Source organism: Phascolarctos cinereus, unplaced genomic scaffold (assembly GCF_003287225.1).
Source record: "Phascolarctos cinereus isolate Bilbo 61053 unplaced genomic scaffold, phaCin_HiC Scaffold_3;HRSCAF=262, whole genome shotgun sequence".
Taxonomy (NCBI): domain Eukaryota; kingdom Metazoa; phylum Chordata; class Mammalia; order Diprotodontia; family Phascolarctidae; genus Phascolarctos; species Phascolarctos cinereus.
Window position 1 is genome coordinate 154,599,702 of NW_027555736.1, and position 20,742 is coordinate 154,620,443.

The following is a 20,742-nucleotide window of genomic DNA, read 5'->3' on the forward strand; positions in this document are numbered from 1 at the left end:
CACTGAGCCTGCTGCAGGTTGCTAATATCTTTCCAGATGCCATGTGACCAGATTATTACCTCTCTGATTTGGAAACTGTCTCTATTAATACAGTCTGAGAATACATAGGTTTATTTATTTAGACTACCATGCTATATCGATGACTCAGATCGAAATTGATGAAAGCTCTGAGGTCTTTTTCAGCTATGTAACTTCCCCCCGGCTCTATTCTGCTACATGTGAGAAGACAGAAGAGGTGGATGGTAGGAGTAATCTAGGGTTGACATTTGGCAAGACACGATTGGTGATAGGACAAGGGAATAAGGTATTCAAGAGTAGAGAAGACAGTAAATTTGAACTTGTTATGTAGAGGGTCAAGACTGGAAAAAAGAGGAAAATGAAATCTGAGTGGGAGTAATGGCCCAGGAGGGCACTGAGGCTTGGAGGGGCTGGAGGTCATGGTGACACTGAAAGAGTGAGACATTAGGAAACATGGAATTATAGAAGATGAATGGTTAGGTAAAAAAAATTTCAGAATTCTTAATCATCAAAGTTGAATTCTTGTGGTTCATGGCGAGACCAAGGTTTAATTGTCTGTTTATGTGGCTGAAGTTGAGTGAAAGTGTTTATTAGGGGAGGTAAGAAGATTGATGAACTGAGAAGCAAAGGCTGAAGTAACATTATCATGAATGTTGAAATTCCCTAGTATTAGGATAAAGATTGAGGTAAAGAGGATTAAACACTATAATCCAGATACTAAACCCCTTAAGAAAGGAGTGAGAATGGCTTGGGAGCTGGTAGATCAATGCCATAAGGACCTGAATCTGTGATGTATCTGAATAAAGTAAACCTCAAAGAAGAAAACATTGTTGAGTGATGGTGGAGGGATAATCTGGAAGTGGCAATAAATAGTTTGTAAGACTATTTGGGAGGGAGATGTCTAAATCTGCACAACTTACGTGAGCACATCATGCTGGGTGATCCTATGCCAGAGTCCTCCATGTCTCACAAAGTTCTTCAGAGAGACTTTGCAAGTGTCCTTATGTAACTACTTCTAACCTGTGTGTGAGCACTTGCCTTGTTTGAGTTCTCCATAAAATAGTATTTTCGGCAAATATATATTTGGCATTCAAACAACATGGCCAGCCCATTGGAGTTGCACTCCCTGCAGCAGAATTTGAATGTTTGGCAGTTCAGCTCAAGAAAGGACATCAGTGTCCAGTATCTTATCTTACCAGATGATCTTCAGAATCTTCCTAAGAATTCAAATGGCAATTCAGTTTCCTGGCATGGTGCTGGCATACTGTCCAGGTTTCACAGGCATACAACAATGAGGTCAGCACAATGGCTCTGTAGACCTTCAGTTTGGTAGTAGATATAATACCTCCTGTCTCTTACACTTTCCTTTGGAGTCTCCCAAACACTGAGCTAGCTCTGGCAATGTGTGTGTCAACCTCATTATCTATATCTATCTATCTATCTATCTATCTATCTATCTATCTATCTATCTATCTATCTATCTATCTATCTATCTATATCTCTGGAAAGTATACTGCCAAGGTAAGTGAACTTATCCATACCATTTGATATTTCTCCATTTGCAGTCAACGATGGTTCCACATATGGATGGTGTGGTGCAGGTTGATAGAGAACCTCTGTTTTCTTCATGTTAATTGTCAGGCCAAAATTAGCATAAGTGGCAGAGAATCAATCTATACTCTGTTGCATCTCAGCCTCAGAGGCTCTATTGAGTGCACAATCACCTGTGAACAAAAAGTCATGCACCAACTCTCCCTCCATGTTAATCTTGGCTTGTAGCCTTTTCAAATTAAATAATTTACCATCAGTGGGGTAGCTGATCTTGATGCCGTTTTCATCATTGTTGAAGGTCTCTAACAACATTGCTGAACACATCATGCTAAAATACATGAGAAGAAGTGCATAGCCCTGCTTCATTCCATTGGTGACTAGGAAAGTGTGAGAGCATTGTCCATTATCCAAAATCTATGCAGGCATGATGTTGTGTAACTGGTGTCCTGATGAACTTCTCTAGGCAACCTCATTCTGCTGTGATCTTCCACAAGCCCTCGTAACAGACAGTACCAAATGCCTGGTCAGATCAGCAGATATTGTGTGCAGACCTCCATTCTGCTCCTGGTGTTTCTCCTGTGGTTGTCAGGCAGCAGACATCACATTGACCTTTCTTTGGCCCTTTCTGAAGCCACACTGCCTCTTGGGTAGATGACCGCCTTTCAGGTGAAGGATAAGCCAATTAAGGAGAACTCTGGCAAGAATCTTGCCAGCAATGACTAAGAGAGAGACACTCCTCCTCCTCTTCCTGTGATTGTCATAGAATAGCTTATTCCTTTTTCCTTTTTTTTTTTTTAATTAAATAACAGACAACTTTTTGGGCAAGGTAATAATTCATAGAAACTCAGAACTGGAAAGGAAAAAATGTTCTCCTTCACGGACACAGAAGTCCTTTAGGGAGAGTCCCTAATCCCCCTCAATTAATGAATCAGTAAATGAATTAACTGATCATTCATTCATTCTAGTGTAGCACCTTTTGGAAGTTCCTACCTTTCCTCTGGCTTCTAGAAAAACAGAGAATGGCTGAGAATGACCCTCTGGCCATTCACTGTCTATGAGTTCTGAAGTCATTCCTTAGATTTCTCTTCTATTTTTAACTAATTCCAACTCTTTAAGGCTTTCCTTGCTTCTGATTCTTCCAACATCTTTGTGATTCTCCCCTAGTTCTCTCTCTGGTCACATCTTGCCTTTTCCAGATGTTTTTTTCACTCCTTTCACATAATTGAGCACCCATCCTATTGGTTTAAGTAGTTGAGTAAATTGAATGCTTCTCATTTACTGATGGTTCTAAATTGTAAATGTTCTTTCCAATCTGTTTTTTCCTCTTTTGAAGAGTTCCCAAAGGAGAGGATTTAGATTCTGATCTTTAGTTTCCCTTGTTTTAAGAAAAGTATCATTGTAAATGCTTTAGGCCCTGCAGTCCCTATGGGAGGAGCTGGGAAAGGTAGGGAAGAATCATTTTTGCTTTAAAAAGACAAAGAAAAAAACTTTGAAGGTAGCAAACTGGCCAGCAGCTGTATGCATAGTGTGATTCCAGGGATGCTGGGAAGGTTCCCTTGCCACAATCTAACTCTTTGCCCATAAAGTCTCTGATGCCTAAAATTTTACCACTATAGATTCGTTCTCATGGCTTAAGACTTTGTTACAGGTTAAAGTGCTCATAACCCCAGGAGAGATGACACATTAAGCCTTTATCAATCATTAAATCTCAGGGTGAATGAGCTTTCAGACCTTCTTCTGAGAACAGGTTTTGATGAGGGGAAAGGGTAGAGGTGGAGACAGAGAATGAAAATGACTGAAGAAGGGCCTGAACAGTGACAAAAGGGTGTACAAGTAAATGGAGAAAGGTTGAAGAAATGGGAACTTGAGCACATCCAAAATAAGTTTTGTTGACTTGACAGTTTTGTAGGAAGTCATCCCTGAAAGCAGAAAATAAATTTCTTTCTGGGAATTTAATTAGTATAGGTTAAATGGAGAATGGGATCTGTGTTCAGATCCCTGTGGGTCTCATTATGGGAATTATGGTGGATTCAGGAATGAGCTTAGATCCCCATTTGTATGCTTTTCTGGCCAAAGAGGTGCAAACACTATATCTGGTCTTTTCCCTCTGTAATTGCATGTATTCTTCTAAATAGCCTAAAAATGCCCTCCCCATTCCCACCCCCAAGGTACTGATGGGGTGTAGGCACAGGCCCCAGCCCCTCATCTCCCTTTGAAAGCCTTCTACCTTTTGATGTTATTCTGATGTACCTTTGTCCTTTGCCCTAAAAAGAATCTGGCTCTCTTTTGTCTATGGGCCCCAGAAAGCCCTTACTCTGGTCTCAAAGGGTTCCTTATGGACTCCCCTTATCTCCCTTTGAAAGCCCTAGCCCCACTTTTTGATCTTGTGCAGATGCCTTTGAAACTTCTGCCTTCCAGTTTCCTTCATTATCTATTCCCATTGTCTATTCAATCTCTCAGACCTTCCAATGGGGATTCTCACCTAGATTCTTTTCCCAGCCCCCTTCTCTGGCCACCCAAAGTCACTTCAGTATATAAAAAATCCACCCTGGCCCCCATTCAGGCTGAGAATCTCATGCCCACTCATCCTTAAGGGCATCACCTGGTTTAAGTGTTTAATCACTAATAAACTTTTCCTCTGGCTGAAAGAAGATTTGAGTTGAATTCATTCAGACAGGGCCCAGCACTGCAATCTTGGGGGTTCCCAGCAGCACCCCTCATACCTCTACACCTCTTCAGGACAATTACAATATAGTGGAAAGAGCACTACACTGGATTCCAGTAGAACATAAGCTCTTCACAGAGATGACTTTCCTTCTTTATTTCCTCCTTTCCTTCCTTCCTTCCTCCTCCTCCTCCTTCTTCCTTCTCTTCCTTCCTTCCTCTTCTTCCTTCCTCCCTCCTCCTCTCCTCCCTCCTCCCTCCTCCTCCTTCCTTCCTTCTTCCTTTCCTTCCTTCCTTCCTTCCTTCCTTCCTTCCTTCCTCCCCTCCCTCCCTCCCTCCTCCCTCCCTCCCTCCCTCCTTCCTTCCTTCCTTCCTTCCTTCCTTCCTTCCTTCCTTCCTTCCTTCCTTCCTTCCTTTTTTTGTTCCCTCTTTCCTTCCTCTCTTTCTTTGGTAACCTCAGTGTCTAGCACAGTTCTTTGCACATAGTAGGCAATTAATAAATTCTTGTTCAATTGACTTGACATTCCAGTTCCAGTTTTGCCATTGACTAGCTGTATAACTTTGGGCAACACATTTAAGTTTCTGGACCTCAAGTTTCCTTTTTCTTTTTACAATGATGGAGTTAAACTAGATAATCTCTAGGTAATGCCTTCCAGGTCTAAAATTCTATAATTGTACTTATGATCTTAATTTGTATAATTTTTCTGCCTCCTGGGATGGTTCTGATTGATCCCAGACTCTGGGACAAGTCACAGCATCATCATTCTTTTCCTACATCCCTTTTCCTTCTTGGTATACCTCCCATATTTTCTAACATTCAGGCCAGAAACTGGGGGACAGGAGAGGATTGCAAGCTGGATGGCTATCAGAATGGCTCTCCCAAATCTTATGATCTTCTTTCAGCCCATGTGACTACAATTACCATTCATCAATTGTTACCTTCACCCCCCCCCCAGTCTCACTTGATTCATGTGACTTCCATTCCTGCTGAAAAAGAAAAAAAAAGTTCCATCATGAGTTTAGTTCTGATTTGGTGTTTAGACACTTGGCGCTTAAATGAGAAGTGCATTTGACTTAGTTTGGCAGAGTTATACAGACTTGGGGAAGTCTTTTTTAAGAAAGGAGAGGCAGGAAGTGGGGCGATTTTAGGGGGTGTTGAGTATGAGTGTGAGTAATTAAGAGGTGGAGATGTGCATTACAAAAACAAAATTCAAAAACTGGCTAGGTGGCAGGGAAAGGTACCCAAGGAAAGAAACCAGTTCTGAATTCCCACGGGACTCAGCCCATTAACTCATCTGCTTGCTCCAAATCTGCTGGCCAGGATCCAGGAAGCGGAAAGCTCATCTCTAGCATGAGTCTTGCCATATGACAGCCTAATTGCTTAATTGGACTTCAGCATCTCACTGGGAGTTCTTAATCTACTGCCTTCTCCAGGGCTTCCCATCTCCTTTTGAGAAGCAAGGCCTAACCTTTCTTTGGGGGGAGAAAGTGGTACTACTCCTTGAAAAAACAGATTTTCTTTTTTTTGTGAAGTTGGAAGACTAAGGGATATGGAGAGAGGGAGAAAAGACATTAGAATGTCATACCGACCATCCGTGGACAATGATCACCAGAGGGAGAGATGAGTTGAAGCTGCACTTGTCAAGTGTGTCTAAATGATGAAGTTGAATCTGGCAGCTGTCGCCATTTTTACTGGAGAGGAAGAGGAACCTGGTCTCTGTCTTGAGGAACTTTTTCTCCATTTCCATGTTCTGAGGGCTACTCCCTGCTGCTTCTGGAACAAAAGGTCAGGGAATTGTGGTAAACCTCACATCTCATCCACTCTTGTCCAGATCACTAGATGAGTTGCATAGTAGAATGTAAGCTCCTTGAGGGAAGGGATTGTTTCATTGGTTTATTTGTACCCTCAATACCTAGCATAATGCCTAGCACAGACTATGAGCTTAATAAATGATTGCTGAATTGAATTGAATTGAGTTTCTCCAAATACTTGGAGGTACTAAGAACACAAGTAATTATACCTGAATTTGTGAAGTACAAGATATCCATTTCATCACTTGGACAAGAATGTTGAAGTTCAGAGTAATTTCTCCCTTGGCATCATTAATAAGCACTCATGGCACATTATTCCTTTTTTCTTGCAGTAGCGTATAATATGTTTACAAGCAATAATAATTTAAACATGATGGTCATACCAGACAATATCATTTATAAAAGTTTTCCTTCCATTGACCATCTCAGCTTGGAGACCTTGCCAGCTGTATTCCACAGAGTATGAAGCAGTATTCATGGTTATAAGATTATAGGATCATAAATCTAGAGATAGAAGGGACTTTAGAAGTCATCTTGTCCAATTACCTAATTTTATAAAGGAAGAAACTGAGGCCCTGAGAAATTGAGTGATGTTTCTTTTATCATACAAGGTAGTAAATGACAAAGGTGGGATTCAAACTCAGGTCTTGTCATTCCAAATTCAGTGTGAGGGAAAAGACTGAAATCATATTTTATCCATTTCATTTTAACAAACATCTATCAAGAGCTTACTACATGCAAAGCATTGTACTTGGCTGGGTGAAATACAGAATTTAGATACAAGATGGCCCCTGTCTTCCCTTCAGGAGCACATACACAAATAACCATATGAAATGACATCTGATTAAAGAGAGAAGCACATCAAGTGTTATGTGCAGTCCAAGGTCTGGGAAGAGGAGAGGGCCTTACCCACTGGGGAGATCAAGGAAGATTTTCTGAAGTAAGTGATTTTTGAGTTAGGGAATACCGTCGGTGAAGGAGGCAGTGGGGTGGGTTGTGTGAGAGCTACCCAGATCTTGAGAACACTGAAAACAAAAGTATTGGAAAATCCAAGTTGTGCATGTGTGGGGCATAGGGTAACTTACTTTGGCTACTTTAGAGTGACTCTCTAGGCCTGACCTCTTGTGAGTGCTGTAATATCCACACATACTCTAATACTTCAGATATGAAAGCCTTTATAGGGCACATGAGAGAAATCAGGATAAAATAAGCCTAGAACTGTAACATATTATTGTATTATTTCAGTTGTGTCTGACTCTCCATGACCTGATTTGGGGTTTTCTTGGCAAAGATACTGGAGTGGTTTGTCATTTCCTTCTCTAGCTCATGTTACAGATGAGAAAACTGAGTCAAACAGGGTTAAGTGCCTTGTCCAGGGTCACATAGCTAGTTAGTGTCTGAGGCTGGATTTGAATTCAGGTCCTCCTGACTCCAGGGTAGGCACTCTATCCATTGTGCCACTTAGAATTATAAGATGTAGAGGACCCTAAATGCCAGGCCAAGGACCTTGAAATTTTAGTCTGAGGAACAGAGTGACATGAATAGATCTAGGTTTAAGGAAGATGTTTGTCAGTCGTGTGACTCAATCAACAGACATTTAATAACAGATGGCAACATGCCAGGAACTATACTTGGCACTGGGGATACAGAGACAAAACTGAGACACTCTCTGCCCATAAGGTAGTTTACATTCTCTTGGGGGAGACAGGCACTTAAGTATACACAAAAATAAATACAAGGCAATTTTGGGGCATGAACAGGTATATAGTAAATAGGACTTTAACTATGATGCAGATGGTATGGATAGAGAATGGGGCATACATGGATTTGAGAAATATTTGTGGAGGTTAGAATCCAAAGCTCTTGGTGACTGATCAAGGAAAAAGAAGAGTAAAAGATACCAAAGTTGTTGGAGCAAGATCATGGTGGGTCAGGAGTTCGAGGGCACAGGTGTCATTTGTCCTTTTTTGAAGGGGACCAATGATATCACGGGGGATGTCTTGACTTGTGGGTGAACTGGATTTAAGTGAGGCAGAGTCGCACAACATCATCAGCCTCACTTGCTCTTCCATAGCCATCTCGGGCATGGGTAGAGGGTATAGAAAAGAGAGAGAACGGATTGTGACTCCAAGGACTATTGAGAAGTAGATAAAGGGAATTGAGAAAACCACTGCACACCTCAGTCTTTTCAGGGAAGCAAGTGGCCAAGTCTAGTTGTATAGGTGGGGAGGTGCTGGGGAATTGAGGAACAGGAAAAAGTTTGAAACAGTAACTGTAGGGAATGAGATAGGGAATCAAAAAAGTAGAAAAAAATTTTTACTGAGTAGTAATGAAGGCTAAGGTTAGTTAGTAACTGGCACCATAGATTTTGGGGGGGTAAAATCAGATCCATTTTGTGATTTTTTTTCTTTAGTAGTGCTTAATATGCCAGAGGCAGGAGCAGAGAAATCAGATGATAGAGGCTATCTCAGGTAATTAGTGGGAAAAGACTACAGAGTGAATCAGTCCATCTCTTAGCATAGTGCCTGGCACTATGGTAGGTGCTTAATTAATGTTTATCAACTTACTGACATTGACTGAATCTACCAGCATTTATTAAGGGCCTACTGTGTGGGAATTCAAAGACATCTATGAAACTGTTCTTGCCCTCCAGTAACTTATATTCAGTTAGGGAAGATAATACAATTAAGTTAAATAAATTGCATCAAGCAAATTCAACTTTACTTAAATAATTTTGAAAGAAACCCATATTAAAAAAAACCCACTTATGCTAATTTTACTGTGCAGTACTGTGCTCCCTGCCCCCTCCTGCTCCTCGGCTGCTGCCTCCCCACTCTCTCTCCCCCTGTCCAAAACACCCCTCCAAATGAAAGCAGAACACAGATGCTTGGAGAGACCACCAGCACTGCAGGATGAGGGGCTTGCCTTGAGACTTCCAGCACAGAGAGGGGAGAACTTTGGCCATTCTGCCTGTCCTGCCAACAGGCTTTTCCTCTTGCTGTTGCTTTTCTGTTCCAGGCCCCAACGTGTCTATAAGGACACGAGATTTGTGTAGGGGTGCACTATCCCGCTAGCTACACCAGTTGTAAGGAGGCCCTGATTTGCCAATTGCGGGGACACAGGCCCTCCAAAAGAATACTGAGATTCTGAAGAAAGAGGGGCCCAGGCCAGCTTGGTTGTATGAGTGTAGGTTTGTTAGGATTAATTGGGTGGTCTGGGGAACTTTACTCACAAGACCTGTCCTTGGTGGCAAGAGGCCTGAAGGTCCTAAGGCCAGGTCAGGTTTTATACAGAGACAGAACAAAGGAGGCATATTGCTAGGGATGGCCTAGGATAACATGTAAGTCTTCCCATGACATAGTTGGAGCTTTTTTTTTTCTGTTTACATTTATTCAAAGTAGTTTACATTCTTCTGTGGAGTCATAGGTCATAGTCACATGCTCTGGCTACTACTGGACAGTGTCCTTGAACTTCCATGTGTTAGCTCCCTCCCTCTAGGGCCTGGCCCCCTTCCTACCCCACTCCCTCCCTCTCTTTCGCACATCTACAAGCCAATTCACATTACACAAAAATCGCTTTATAGGTCTGCAGAATGGTCTGTACGTGCTCTATAAATAATCACAAAATAAGTACAGTCACTACACTAGCATTTGGGGGGTAGGGGAGATCAGAAAAGGCCTCATGTAGGATATGGTATTTGAGCTGAGATTTGAATGAAATTAGGGAATCAAAGAGGAGCATAACTAGGCAAAAGAGACATCCTATACAAGGCATAGAGGTAGGGAACTGCCAGCCATGCATCAGTAACAGCAAGAAGGCCAATTTGGCCACTGCCTTTGGGGCCAAGTCTGAGTACTGAGGCAGCTAAAGCCAGAGTGGAGGGGATGGACGGGGTCATGGACGAGAGATCCTGACGAGGGCTGAGGACAGGTTCAACCCAAGTGGGAATACCATCCTATTACATGATATATTATAATAATGAGAGATAATAGCTCACAATAATGTTATACAGAACTCAGTGAAACACATGTATTTATACACAGGCAATTACTGTAATTTCTGGATAAAGCCTCACTATTTCCAGGGAAACTGGAGGCTGTGACCTCCACATGGGTAATAGTTTATACTCCATCATTAGGGGACAGGCCTAAGGCATGGCAAAGAAAAAGCTCATCACTCTGTTCTATTGGGAAGATGCGCTGGATTTGGAAGCGGTCCTGCTTCTGCAATTTACTAGCTCTGGGCAAGTCTCATCTGTAAAATGGGGGAGGGGAGGAAGTGTATAAGAGTACTTAAGAATCACAGGATTTCTGGAGTCATCTAGGCCAATCTATATCTGAATATGAATCCCAGCTCCCTTAATTTGAGCAGGGCCTCAGCAATTTATCTCACAGCAATCTCGTGAAGAAAGCATTTGGCAAAATCACCACATATTAAATATGAATCACCATTATTGTTGCTACCCCTCCAGAAAAAGCATGGATTTCCCTGTCGATGATGGGGCAGATGCAATCCCATGTCTCTCTTTTCAGTTAGGATATTCATATTCAAAGTGGTAATGGAGGGAGTGCACGGGCTCTCTCTCTCTCTCTCTCTCTCTCTCCTCTCTCTCTCTCTCTCTCTTTTAAAATAAATATTGGGATTCTGGGACAGATATATTGAGGGATGATGAAGCTATACAGTAGAAGGGGGTGTTAATGAAACTGATTTTCAAACCCCACAGTTATTAATTCTAAAGGTTATTAATTCCCAGCAAGGGGCAATGAGTTTCACTCTAACTACAGTATGAAATGTACCATCCTTTGTGAAGAGGGGAATGTGAATGAGAATCTGAATGACTCTCCTGGGTCAGTGAGATAAATTCATGGAGCCCAATGTGACTTTTCTAAACATGCACGCAGATGGTAGGATTCACAGGGAGCTCAGGCATCTTAACAGGGGGGCAAACGTTCACCTGCCAGTCACCAGTCAATCAATCCAGTAAGGGTTTAATAAGTACTCACTATGTATCTGGCACTGTGCTTGGTGCTGGGGATACAAAACCAATAATGAAATAGCATCTGCCCTCAAGGAGCTTACATTCTATTTGGAGAGATGATATGTACTTATAAAAGAATATATAAAATATGTAAAAATAAATATGAAGTAATATTGAAGAGACAGAGGCACTCACGGTGTGGATCAGTGCCTCATGAAAAAGGTGGCATTTGAGCTGAATTTTAAAGGAAATGGGATTCTAAGAGGTAATTATAAGAAAAGAGCACATTCCAGCCCTGGAAGACAGCCCAGTCAATGGCATGGAGGTGGGAGATGTAGTACAACTTGAGGAACAGTAAGGTCAGTTTGACTGGACCAGGGAGTACATGAACAGGAATAATGTATCTCTAGTAAGGCTGCAAAGCCGGGTTGGAGTCAGTTTGTGAAGAGCATTAAATGCCAAAAAGATAAGGTTGTATTTTATCATAGAGGAACTAGGGAGCTATTGGAGGGATGTAGTTAGGTCTGTTTTTTAAGGAAAATTAGTTTTGGGAGCTATGAAGGATGGATTGGAGAGGAGAGACATGATATATGAGGACTGAGAGAGAGAGAGAGAGAGAGAGAGAGAGAGAGAGAGAGAGAGAGAGAAGAATGTGTGTGAGTGTGTGAGAGAGAAAGTGAGAGTATATGTGAGTGTGTGTATGTGTGAGAGAGAGTGTGTGTGTGTAAGAGAGAGTGTGTGTGAGAGACAGTGTGTGTATGTGAGAGAGAAAGTGAGAGTATGTGTGAGTGTGTGTGTGTGTGTGTGTGTGTAGAGAGAGAGAGAGAGAGAGAGAGAGAGAGAGAGAGAGAGAGAGAGAGAGAGAGAGAGAGAGAGAGAGAGAGAGAGGGAGAGGGAGAGAGAGAGAGAAGTTTCTTTAGTTACAGAGGAAGACATCAAAGACATCATTCTCTTTTCCCTGTGGGATAAGACAGCTTTCTTGTTTGAGTGCCTCAGAACAAGGGGTCAGACTCTGAAAACCCTGAGTAAGGCCACTGAAGCTTTAGTGCTTTTACCCCAAGGAATTGTTTTGGTGTGTCAATATTCATACCAGTTATCCTCACTGATCCATCTTGCTGAATATTATCAATTTTATTTCCACTGCATATCTTGCATCTATCCTTTCTTCTCCACTCACTTGACCACTACTTTCATCACTTCTCCCCTCAATGATTGCAAAAACTTTCTAACTGGTTTCCCTTATTCCAGTCTCTCCCCTCATTAATGGAGCCTTCCCATAGCTGCCAAATTGATATTCCCAAAGCATGTGTCAGACTGGTGTCACTTCCCTGCTCAAGAAGTTCTAGTGGATCCCAATGAACTCTAGGACAAAGTGCGAACCCCTCTGATGTTCAAAGCCCCACAGTCTGGCTCCATCCATACCTTTCCAGGCTTACTTACAGCATGTTACTTACCACAAACTTTATGTACTTGTGTTTCTGCCAAACTGGTCTATTTGCTGTTTCTTATATACAACATTCCATTTTCTTTGGTGGAGGACCCTCCTACCTCCTCACCTCTGCCTCTTGGTATCCCTATCTTCCTTTAAAGCTCAGCTCAAATGCCATCTTATACAGGAAACCTATCCTGATGCCTTCAGTTGCTAGTGTCTCCTCCAACTCAACCTCCATCATTTTCTATGTATTTTGCATATATTCTGTATTTATCTGAGTACATATTATTTCTCCTAATAGAGTATAAACTCATTGAGGGCAGGGACTACTTTGTTTTTGTCTTTGTATCATCATTTGCCCGCACAATGCCTGACGTATGGTAATCATTTAAGAGATACTTTTTAAATTGAATTATTTTATTTATTTTTACTTTGGATTGTACTATGAAAAATCAGCACTGGCTCAATGTACCTGAGTCTTATTAGTTTACTTTGGGCTGAACCTATTTAGTTTATTTGGGTTGAACCTAAGGACATGAGTTTTCAACCAAATGGTTAAAAACATTTGTTATATCCTTATGTACAGATTGGTGGATTGCCTTTTTTGAGCACCTGTACCTGTTGGAATGGGGTGGTCTTGCTACAGTGTTGACTAAAATGGGGAGAAATAGACACTTGGAGCCAAGGCACATTTGGGAGCCAATTTTAGGGACCAACCTGATCCAAGATCTTTATCTGTGATGTTTCCTGGATTGAACAACCTTAGACACATGGGTAGTTCAAAAGAAAGATTGGGGTAGATCATAGTATGATGTGATTCTAAAAAGTAACCATTTAAGAAAAGGTAAAAAGAGTCATTATCTTATACAAATGAGAGGTGAGAGGAAGAACTAATAACAGAGGAATTAGATGGGGGGGAGGGCTGGTAGTTCTGGAACTCTACTCTCATCAGGAAAGGGTTAAAGAAGGAACAATACATACATATATGTCTATCTAGAAGGGTGTAAAAGTCTTCTAAATTCAGAAGGAAATAAAAGGCCAAAGGAATAGGAAGGGGCAAAAAGATAAAGGAGGGATTTTTAGAGGGAACCCCACTCACATCAAATCTGGGTTAAAGAGAGAACAATATATGCATTTAGAAAGGAATAAAAATAAAAAGGATATTCAACGAATTGCCAGACTTTTAGGACTTTCTTACAAAAAGAAACCTAAACTTAATAGAAAATTTGACATACAAGATCCAAGAGAAATATAAGGTTCACATCAAAGACTAATTACAAGGGACTCAATAATGAACAGACTATTTTTTTATCTGAGGAAATGTAAAACAAACAAATATCTCATTTAATCCTTACAATAATCTGGTGAAGTAAGTTGAGAAAACCAAGATAGAGGTAGGTTAAGTGACTTGCCCAGGGTCACAAAGCTAGTAAGTGTCTGAGGCGAGATTTGAATTCAGGTCTTTCTGACTCCAGGCCCAGCACTCTATTCACTGAGGAAAGAGTAGATTATCTGAAAGAGTATGTTTGAAACTATAATTTGGCTCCATGTGAAAGCATTGAGTAATGATGACATTTCCAGCATTAGAAACTGTGAATAAATGATTGTATATAGTTCAGGGCTGGGTCACTGTTCTTCTACACTATTGGAGAGCCCGAGAGACCTAGATGCCTTCAGTGAAGTGCTAGTCTGTCCATTGGTTATCCCTCGCTTTCACTGCGACTGGGTCATTTTATCCTTTCCAGTTTTACATTTCTGAGATATCAATCTTCATATCACTTCTGCACAATTCCTTGTTTGTAACGATTTGTAGCCTGCTCATATCCACCATGAGGGGCTTCTCTATTACAGTGGGTTGTTCCAGTCGTCACTAATCACATCCTTGTTTTCAAGGAAACTGGTGAGGTTCCAAGGTTATCAGATTTTTTCAACCCAGAGAAATCCCCTTCACGAATGAGGGAATGGGCTTTCAGTAGAGCCCTGAAGACACCATGCTACGGTGGGACTAAGTGGGACCAAGCATTTATTAGAATGGAGGGGACCTGAACATGCTTTAGGACATGGTGAATTCATGAAAGAGAACCATAGGATTGGAAGGCTTAAGCCTCCGTCAGAATGAAAGCTGATTATTTCTTCTTTCATGGAAACTGCTCAAGTATCCTGACGCTCTTTGGGGATTAGGTATTCCATAAAGTTAAGTGAATTGAGAGCTAATATTGGATTATTACTGAGTGTGCTTTTTTGCGGGGGAGAACCAGGTATAAAGCATATATCTATTCTTTCTTTTAACAAATAGAAAATGACCAAAATATTACATAAGCTTTTTAATCAAAGTCACTCTTTTCTGTTGTTTTATGGAACTGTTTTCAGAGATTATAAATTGTTTAGGATGCTATTGGGAGCATGCTGGAGTGTTACATGATGTGTTAAAACAAAATTTATCAATTGAAAAAAGAAAAATAGAAGAAGTAGAAAAAATGGGTGGGAAGAGATGGATGAATTTTCAGTGTAATTTTTGTTTTGGTCTCCACTTATGAAAAACTTTTACTATTTCATAAAGGCTATAGTCATGAAAAGTTCCTGTTTTCGTGGATTCCAGAGTAAGAAGTATCTGTGCTGTGGTTATTTTTGTCTGTTGCTTTCTGGAATGGGATTCTCTTCAAAGCTTTCTTCTCTGCCTCTATTCCACCACCACCCTGGATGGCATCTAAACTATTTTGTTTTCTTCCAAGAAATAAATCTGTGACAAAGTAAGTCATTCAAAGAGCCTTTCCACACAGGACAAGGTCCTATGGGGACCAATGTTCACAACCCAGCTGATTTTTTGAGTTAACAGATGCACTTATTCACTGGATATGTGTGCTTAAAGGCAGTTCTAACTGAATGGCTATGCAAAGAAGAAAATGTTTTCTGCAGCCCTAGAGAAATGGTTATTTGTGAGAGAGGTGTTTTGTTGCGGTGAAAATAGCGCTGGAGTTGGGGTGGTGGTGGTGTTACCAGCCTGGGATTGAATCTTGGCTCCAATACTTCCTACTGGTATTACCATGGGCAAGTCATTCATGTGCTCAGAACATTAATTTTCTCATTTGTAAAACAGGTAAATAATTCTTGCATTACCTACAGCTCAGGTTTGTTGTGAGGAAAGGGTTTCAAATCCTAAAAGCACTGTACACATGTGATATTGATTATTACTATTGTTGTTATCCCTAATGGGTTTCATCTGACATGACATATTCCTTTTAGTTAAAAGGGATTCAAGGGTGGGGAACCTGTGGCCTCGAGGCCCTTTGACTGAATTTGAACTTCACAGAACAACTAGCCTCAAAGTCACACAGAACTTCCCAGTTCTGTGAAGTTTGAATTCAGTCAAAGGGCTGCACTTGAGGACCTGAGGGCCGCACGTGGCCTCAAAACCGCAGCTTCCCCACCCGATAGGAAATAGCTTCCACTTCACTTAGGATTTAAATCAATTCGTGTAAAAAGCCCCCCTTCCCTGTAATTACCCAGTTATCTAAGATGTAAACAAGGTATTAACTTTTGTTTCTTTAATCAGAAAAGGTATTTGCCTGGAACAGCAGTCTCTTGGTAATAGGAAAGGCAAAAGAAACCTGGGGATGTCCATGAGAGAAAAAATAACAAGCATGGGATTGCCATGAAGAAAAACATGCTACCACCCAAATCATTCAGACCTCCTGGCAGGGAACCCTATATTCCTTCTATTAAGAATCTCTCGGTATTTTGTCAGCCACATTCTCAGGCTTCATTTTTCTTTCACCAATCTCTCTTTCTTCACAGAGGTAAACTTGAGGAGAATTCTTATAAGAGCAAATGGCTGGAATTACCAAGAGGGGAAGTGGCTTTCTAAGTCTGATTATAGTAAGGGGGCCTCAGACCAGTGTAAACCCAACAGGGGCTGGACAAATCACAGGTTCTTGGGAAGCAATTTGTGAGAGAGGTCATGACTCAAAACAAGGATTAAACCAGCATAGCAGCCTTCTAGCTTCCTTGATGGACAAATTCATTTTCTGGTATTTTTGTTTCTAAAATGATTGTGGTAGGTATAGTTTGGTCTTTCAAACATCACTTTTGGCTTTATTTTCCTGTTCTGTCTCATGTACCCCACCCCATCTCACGTATCCAATGTATGATCACCTGGGGAGGCTGCCACAGACCAGAGAGGAAAGAGTAGATTATCTGAAAGAGTATGTTTGGAACTGTATAATCTGGCTCCATTTGAAAGCATCTAATAATGATGATATTTCCAGCATTAGAAGCTGTGAATAAATGATTATATATAGTTCAGGGCTGGGTCACTGTTCTTCTACACTGTTGTAGAGCCCCGAGGGACCCCAATTCTGTTTATGATGGCTTTTTATTTGTTTGTTTTTAAGAAAAAGAAAAATGAAAGATTTATGTATTTTCCAACAATGGCCCTTGTGAAAGTAACATATTCTGCTTGAAACACAAAAGACTGCTGAATCAAAGGAGGGAATGTGTTTGTCTGTTTTAGTGGGGCTGACTAGAACAGCCTCCGGAGACTCACAGTTCATTTTTTGTGGCGGGTCCTCAGAGATGGGGAGTCAAACAATACTACTTTGGCATTTTTCTACACAAATCAAATACAGTAAGAAATTGTATAAAAGGAACAGTCCTGATCACCATTTTGTTTTTCAGTTAGTTTCCTGCTTAACTATGGTTTTGGGAACTGGCTTAGAATTTTGAATGGCCTCACAAAGGAGTTCAAAATGGTCTCACATGGCAATTCTCCCAGAAGCCCTTGTTTGCTCTGCTTCAAATGTCATAACAAGGAGGGGATAGAGGGCAGAGCAAGGACATTTTGGGGACAACAGAGCTGGAAGGAAACTCCTTTGCAGAATTTTGCTGGAGGCAAAGAGGAGGGACCTCAACTTTGAATCTTCTCCCTACCCTAGCATTCAATACTTCATTGAACCAGTGAGCTCATCAATGGTGATATTTGCTCCATTGTTCTTGATTATGGATTTAGAGCTATGAGGAGTCTTTGAAAGCAGCTAGTTTATACCTTCTATTTTTACTGATGAAGAAACTGAGGTCCAAGGTGGTTTAGTAATTTACCCAAGGCCACACAGGAAGTAAGTGGCAGAGCCAGAAATCTGAACCCAGGTCTTCTGACTCTGGATCCTGTATTCTTTTCACTGTATTATATTCCCTACGGGATATCTTTATATCTCCCTATAGGATGTCTTATTATTCCATGTGATTCTTTTCCATATTCTCCCATAGATGACCCACACAGGAGTTACTCTGTAGCTGGGTCTTTCTCTGGTATTTTTAAATTTTGCAGAACATTTGAGCTGTCTGCTGACCTCACTGTCTGACCAACCCACCTCTCTTCTGATTAGTCTTTTTTTTTTTAAATAACATCCCTTATACTACTTCTCGCAAGTAGGTCATCGTTGGGAATAGGCTATGGTCTGCTTACACCCACTGTGTCTCTTTATTGTTCTTTGGGTCATTCACAACTAGACACACACACACACACACATACACACAGACCATAGAATTCCAAATTTATACCCATATGGCATCTCTGGGAAAACAACAGAATTGTAAAGACGACTTTTTGTGTCAGGGAGTAGCTTGGAATCACTAAATGCATCTTACTATTTCCCCAAGGGCAATAAAGTCCCTGCTCTCAGAGACACCATGATGTAGTGGGAAGAGTGCTGGAATAAGGGAACTTTGGTTAAAATCCCAATTCTGCCCCCTGGGTGGCCTTGAACGAGTGGCCAATTCACCTAAGTTTTTAACATGTGTAAAAATGAAAGTATTGGACCAGATGACCTCTGAGATCTCTTTCAGCTTTAAATCTATGATCTTCCTTCTATTCTGTTTTAGGTTCTGACCTATGTCTTGCCATTAGACTCTGATGACTGGAGGAAAGAGTGAGCCTGATGACTTTGCACAGCCCTGCCTCACTTAAATCCAGTTCACTTGAAAGTTAAGATATCACCCTCCCGATGCCATTGGTCTTCTTCAAGAATGAAGGACCACCACCACCAATGACAACAAGAAGACTTTGCTCATCATCTATTTGTAATAACTATCCTAGATTTATCTCTGTAACTACAACTATGTATCTAGACACATAGATATAGCTCTTTCTATATCAGTATGTGTATAGATATACATATAAGTGTATATATACATACATACTCACACACACATATATATGTACACCAATATCTATCTATCTGTTGACTGATGGAGTAATTCAATGGACTGGCCATTCAACAACTTTTCATTGTCTGGACAATAGATATTTTTTGGTCCATTTGGTTTTCCCTGTGTAAATTGATAAGGCCTTTTTTTTTTTTAAATGAGAAATGTTTGGCACCCTACAGTTAGCATCATGTCATATTAGACCAAGACAACCTAGGACCTCCCTAGTCACAAGGCATCCCTCATTCATTTGGACTCTATGCAGGACAGCCTTCATTACAGCGATAAACACCTTTAATGAGCATATGTCTCCTTGTTTTATTCTCTGCCTGGTGTTAATTATCATTAACACTTTGTCACTGAACAAAGTTATCTTTGGTGGTTGCATTTATCAAGGAAACTTGTGTGATCATAACACATATATAAAAGACGACTATTTGTTCTGCAGAGGCAAATTTTTTTTTTTTGGTCATCAACAAGGAACATCACTGTGTGTTCTCTGTACCTTCCAGTCAATTGTGTGACTGCAAAGCTGTTATAGAAAGGAAATGAACAAAAAAAGACCATTTACAAACTGATAGAAGGTGATTCACAAAAGCTTGGTTGCTTCTTGCATTTTCATCCAGATTTCAGTCAATAAAAATCTTTTACTAGATCCTAGGCATCCCCATAAGAGGTATAGAAATAATGAGCTAGTTAAATTCACCTTTTTTTTATTACTGTTTTTGTCTGGTATAGATTGTGATTCACTAATAATAAGCATAGTAAAAACTCATACTGATGAAGCAGAGCAAGGACATTTCCCCCTTTACAAAGAACTTTCCTCCCAGTAACCTATGAGATAAATAATGCATTATTATATCCTTGTTTTTATAGATGAGTCAAACTACAGTGAGTGGGTGGACATTTGAGAGGCTGGTTTTTAGAGGGGCAAAAGCCTGATGTGAAAGTTGTACGAGCATAGAGTTAAAGCTGGAAAGTACCTTGAAGTCATTCGAGTCTGACCTCAGACACTTACTAGCTATGTAATCCTGGGCAAGTCACTTAACCTCAGTTTCCTCAACTGTAAAATGGGGATAATAGCATTTAAATTGCAGAATTGTTGTGAGGCCCAAATGAAATAATATTTACAAGACTGCTTAGCAAAGTACCTGGCACGTTGTTGTTGTTCAGTTGTGTTTGACTGTTTTCTTGATGGAGACTCTGGAGTAGTTTGGCATTTCCTTTTCTGGTGTGTCCCCATTTTACAGATGAGGAACTGAGGCAAACAGAAAATAAATGACTTGCCTAGGATCACACAGCTAGTGTGTGTCTGTGGCTAGATTTGAACTCAGATCTTCCTGACTCCAGGCCTAGTGCTCTATCCACTGTACCACCTAGCTGCCAGGCACATAGCGGGTGCTATATAAATGCTTATTCCCTTCTCTTTTCCCTTCCTATTTACCCCTATTTCATCATTTTACAGAAGAAGAGATTGAGGTCTAGAGAGATCCAATGACTTGCCCATGGTTACACAGGGCAAGTCTGGATTTGAACCTTGGTCCTCTGATTCTAAATCTAGCACTTTCCCCACTAATGAGTGGGTAAATAAGTACTTACATATTTGTTTGCGTTGTTTTCATTCGAATAGAGGTTTTTATATCAACTAATGTACCTATGAGCATTTAGGAATGGGCTTTAAGGGGGCAGCTAAAGTGGTGCAGTGGATAAAGCAGAGGCTCTGGAGTCAGGAGGACCTGAGTTCAAATCTGACCCCAGATACTTGACACTTACTAGCTGTGTGACCCTGGGCAGGTCACTTAACCCCAATGCTTAGCCAAAAAAAAAAAAAAGGAATGGCCTTTAATGCATGGATCTAGAATTCAGTCAATGAAAAGAGAAACTGTAATTCCTTTCAGGGGACCATCAGAGGAGAGAACTGAACTCTTTGATCTCACATCTCTTTACCCACAAAGAATGTTCCAGGCATATGTGCTCAAGAATTTTGACCTTTTAATTTGCAAATACAAAGTCAGTGCTCTCTGTGTGTGGAAAGCAGTAACCATTAACTTGGCTAACCAATATAGAGGTTAATGTATAGAGTAAG

At 40.8% G+C, this 20,742-nt stretch overlaps 1 protein-coding gene and 1 long non-coding RNA gene across 2 annotated transcripts in view; one reads left to right on the forward strand and one right to left on the reverse strand.

Moving 5' to 3' along the window:
* LOC144456315 (uncharacterized) overlaps positions 1-18,958 on the forward strand; it is a 36,735-nt gene extending 17,777 nt beyond the window's left edge. The window contains exon 3 of the long non-coding RNA XR_013485352.1: positions 18,333-18,958. This is a non-coding gene — a long non-coding RNA (uncharacterized LOC144456315). The remainder of the gene's footprint in view (positions 1-18,332) is intronic.
* The window catches only part of LIPC (lipase C, hepatic type), a 232,190-nt gene that overhangs the window by 51,530 nt on the left and 159,918 nt on the right, over positions 1-20,742 (reverse strand). Inside the window, exon 2 of the mRNA XM_020981824.2 lies at positions 5,820-6,007. Coding sequence (XP_020837483.1) covers positions 5,820-6,007 — 188 coding nt within the window. The remainder of the gene's footprint in view (positions 1-5,819; positions 6,008-20,742) is intronic.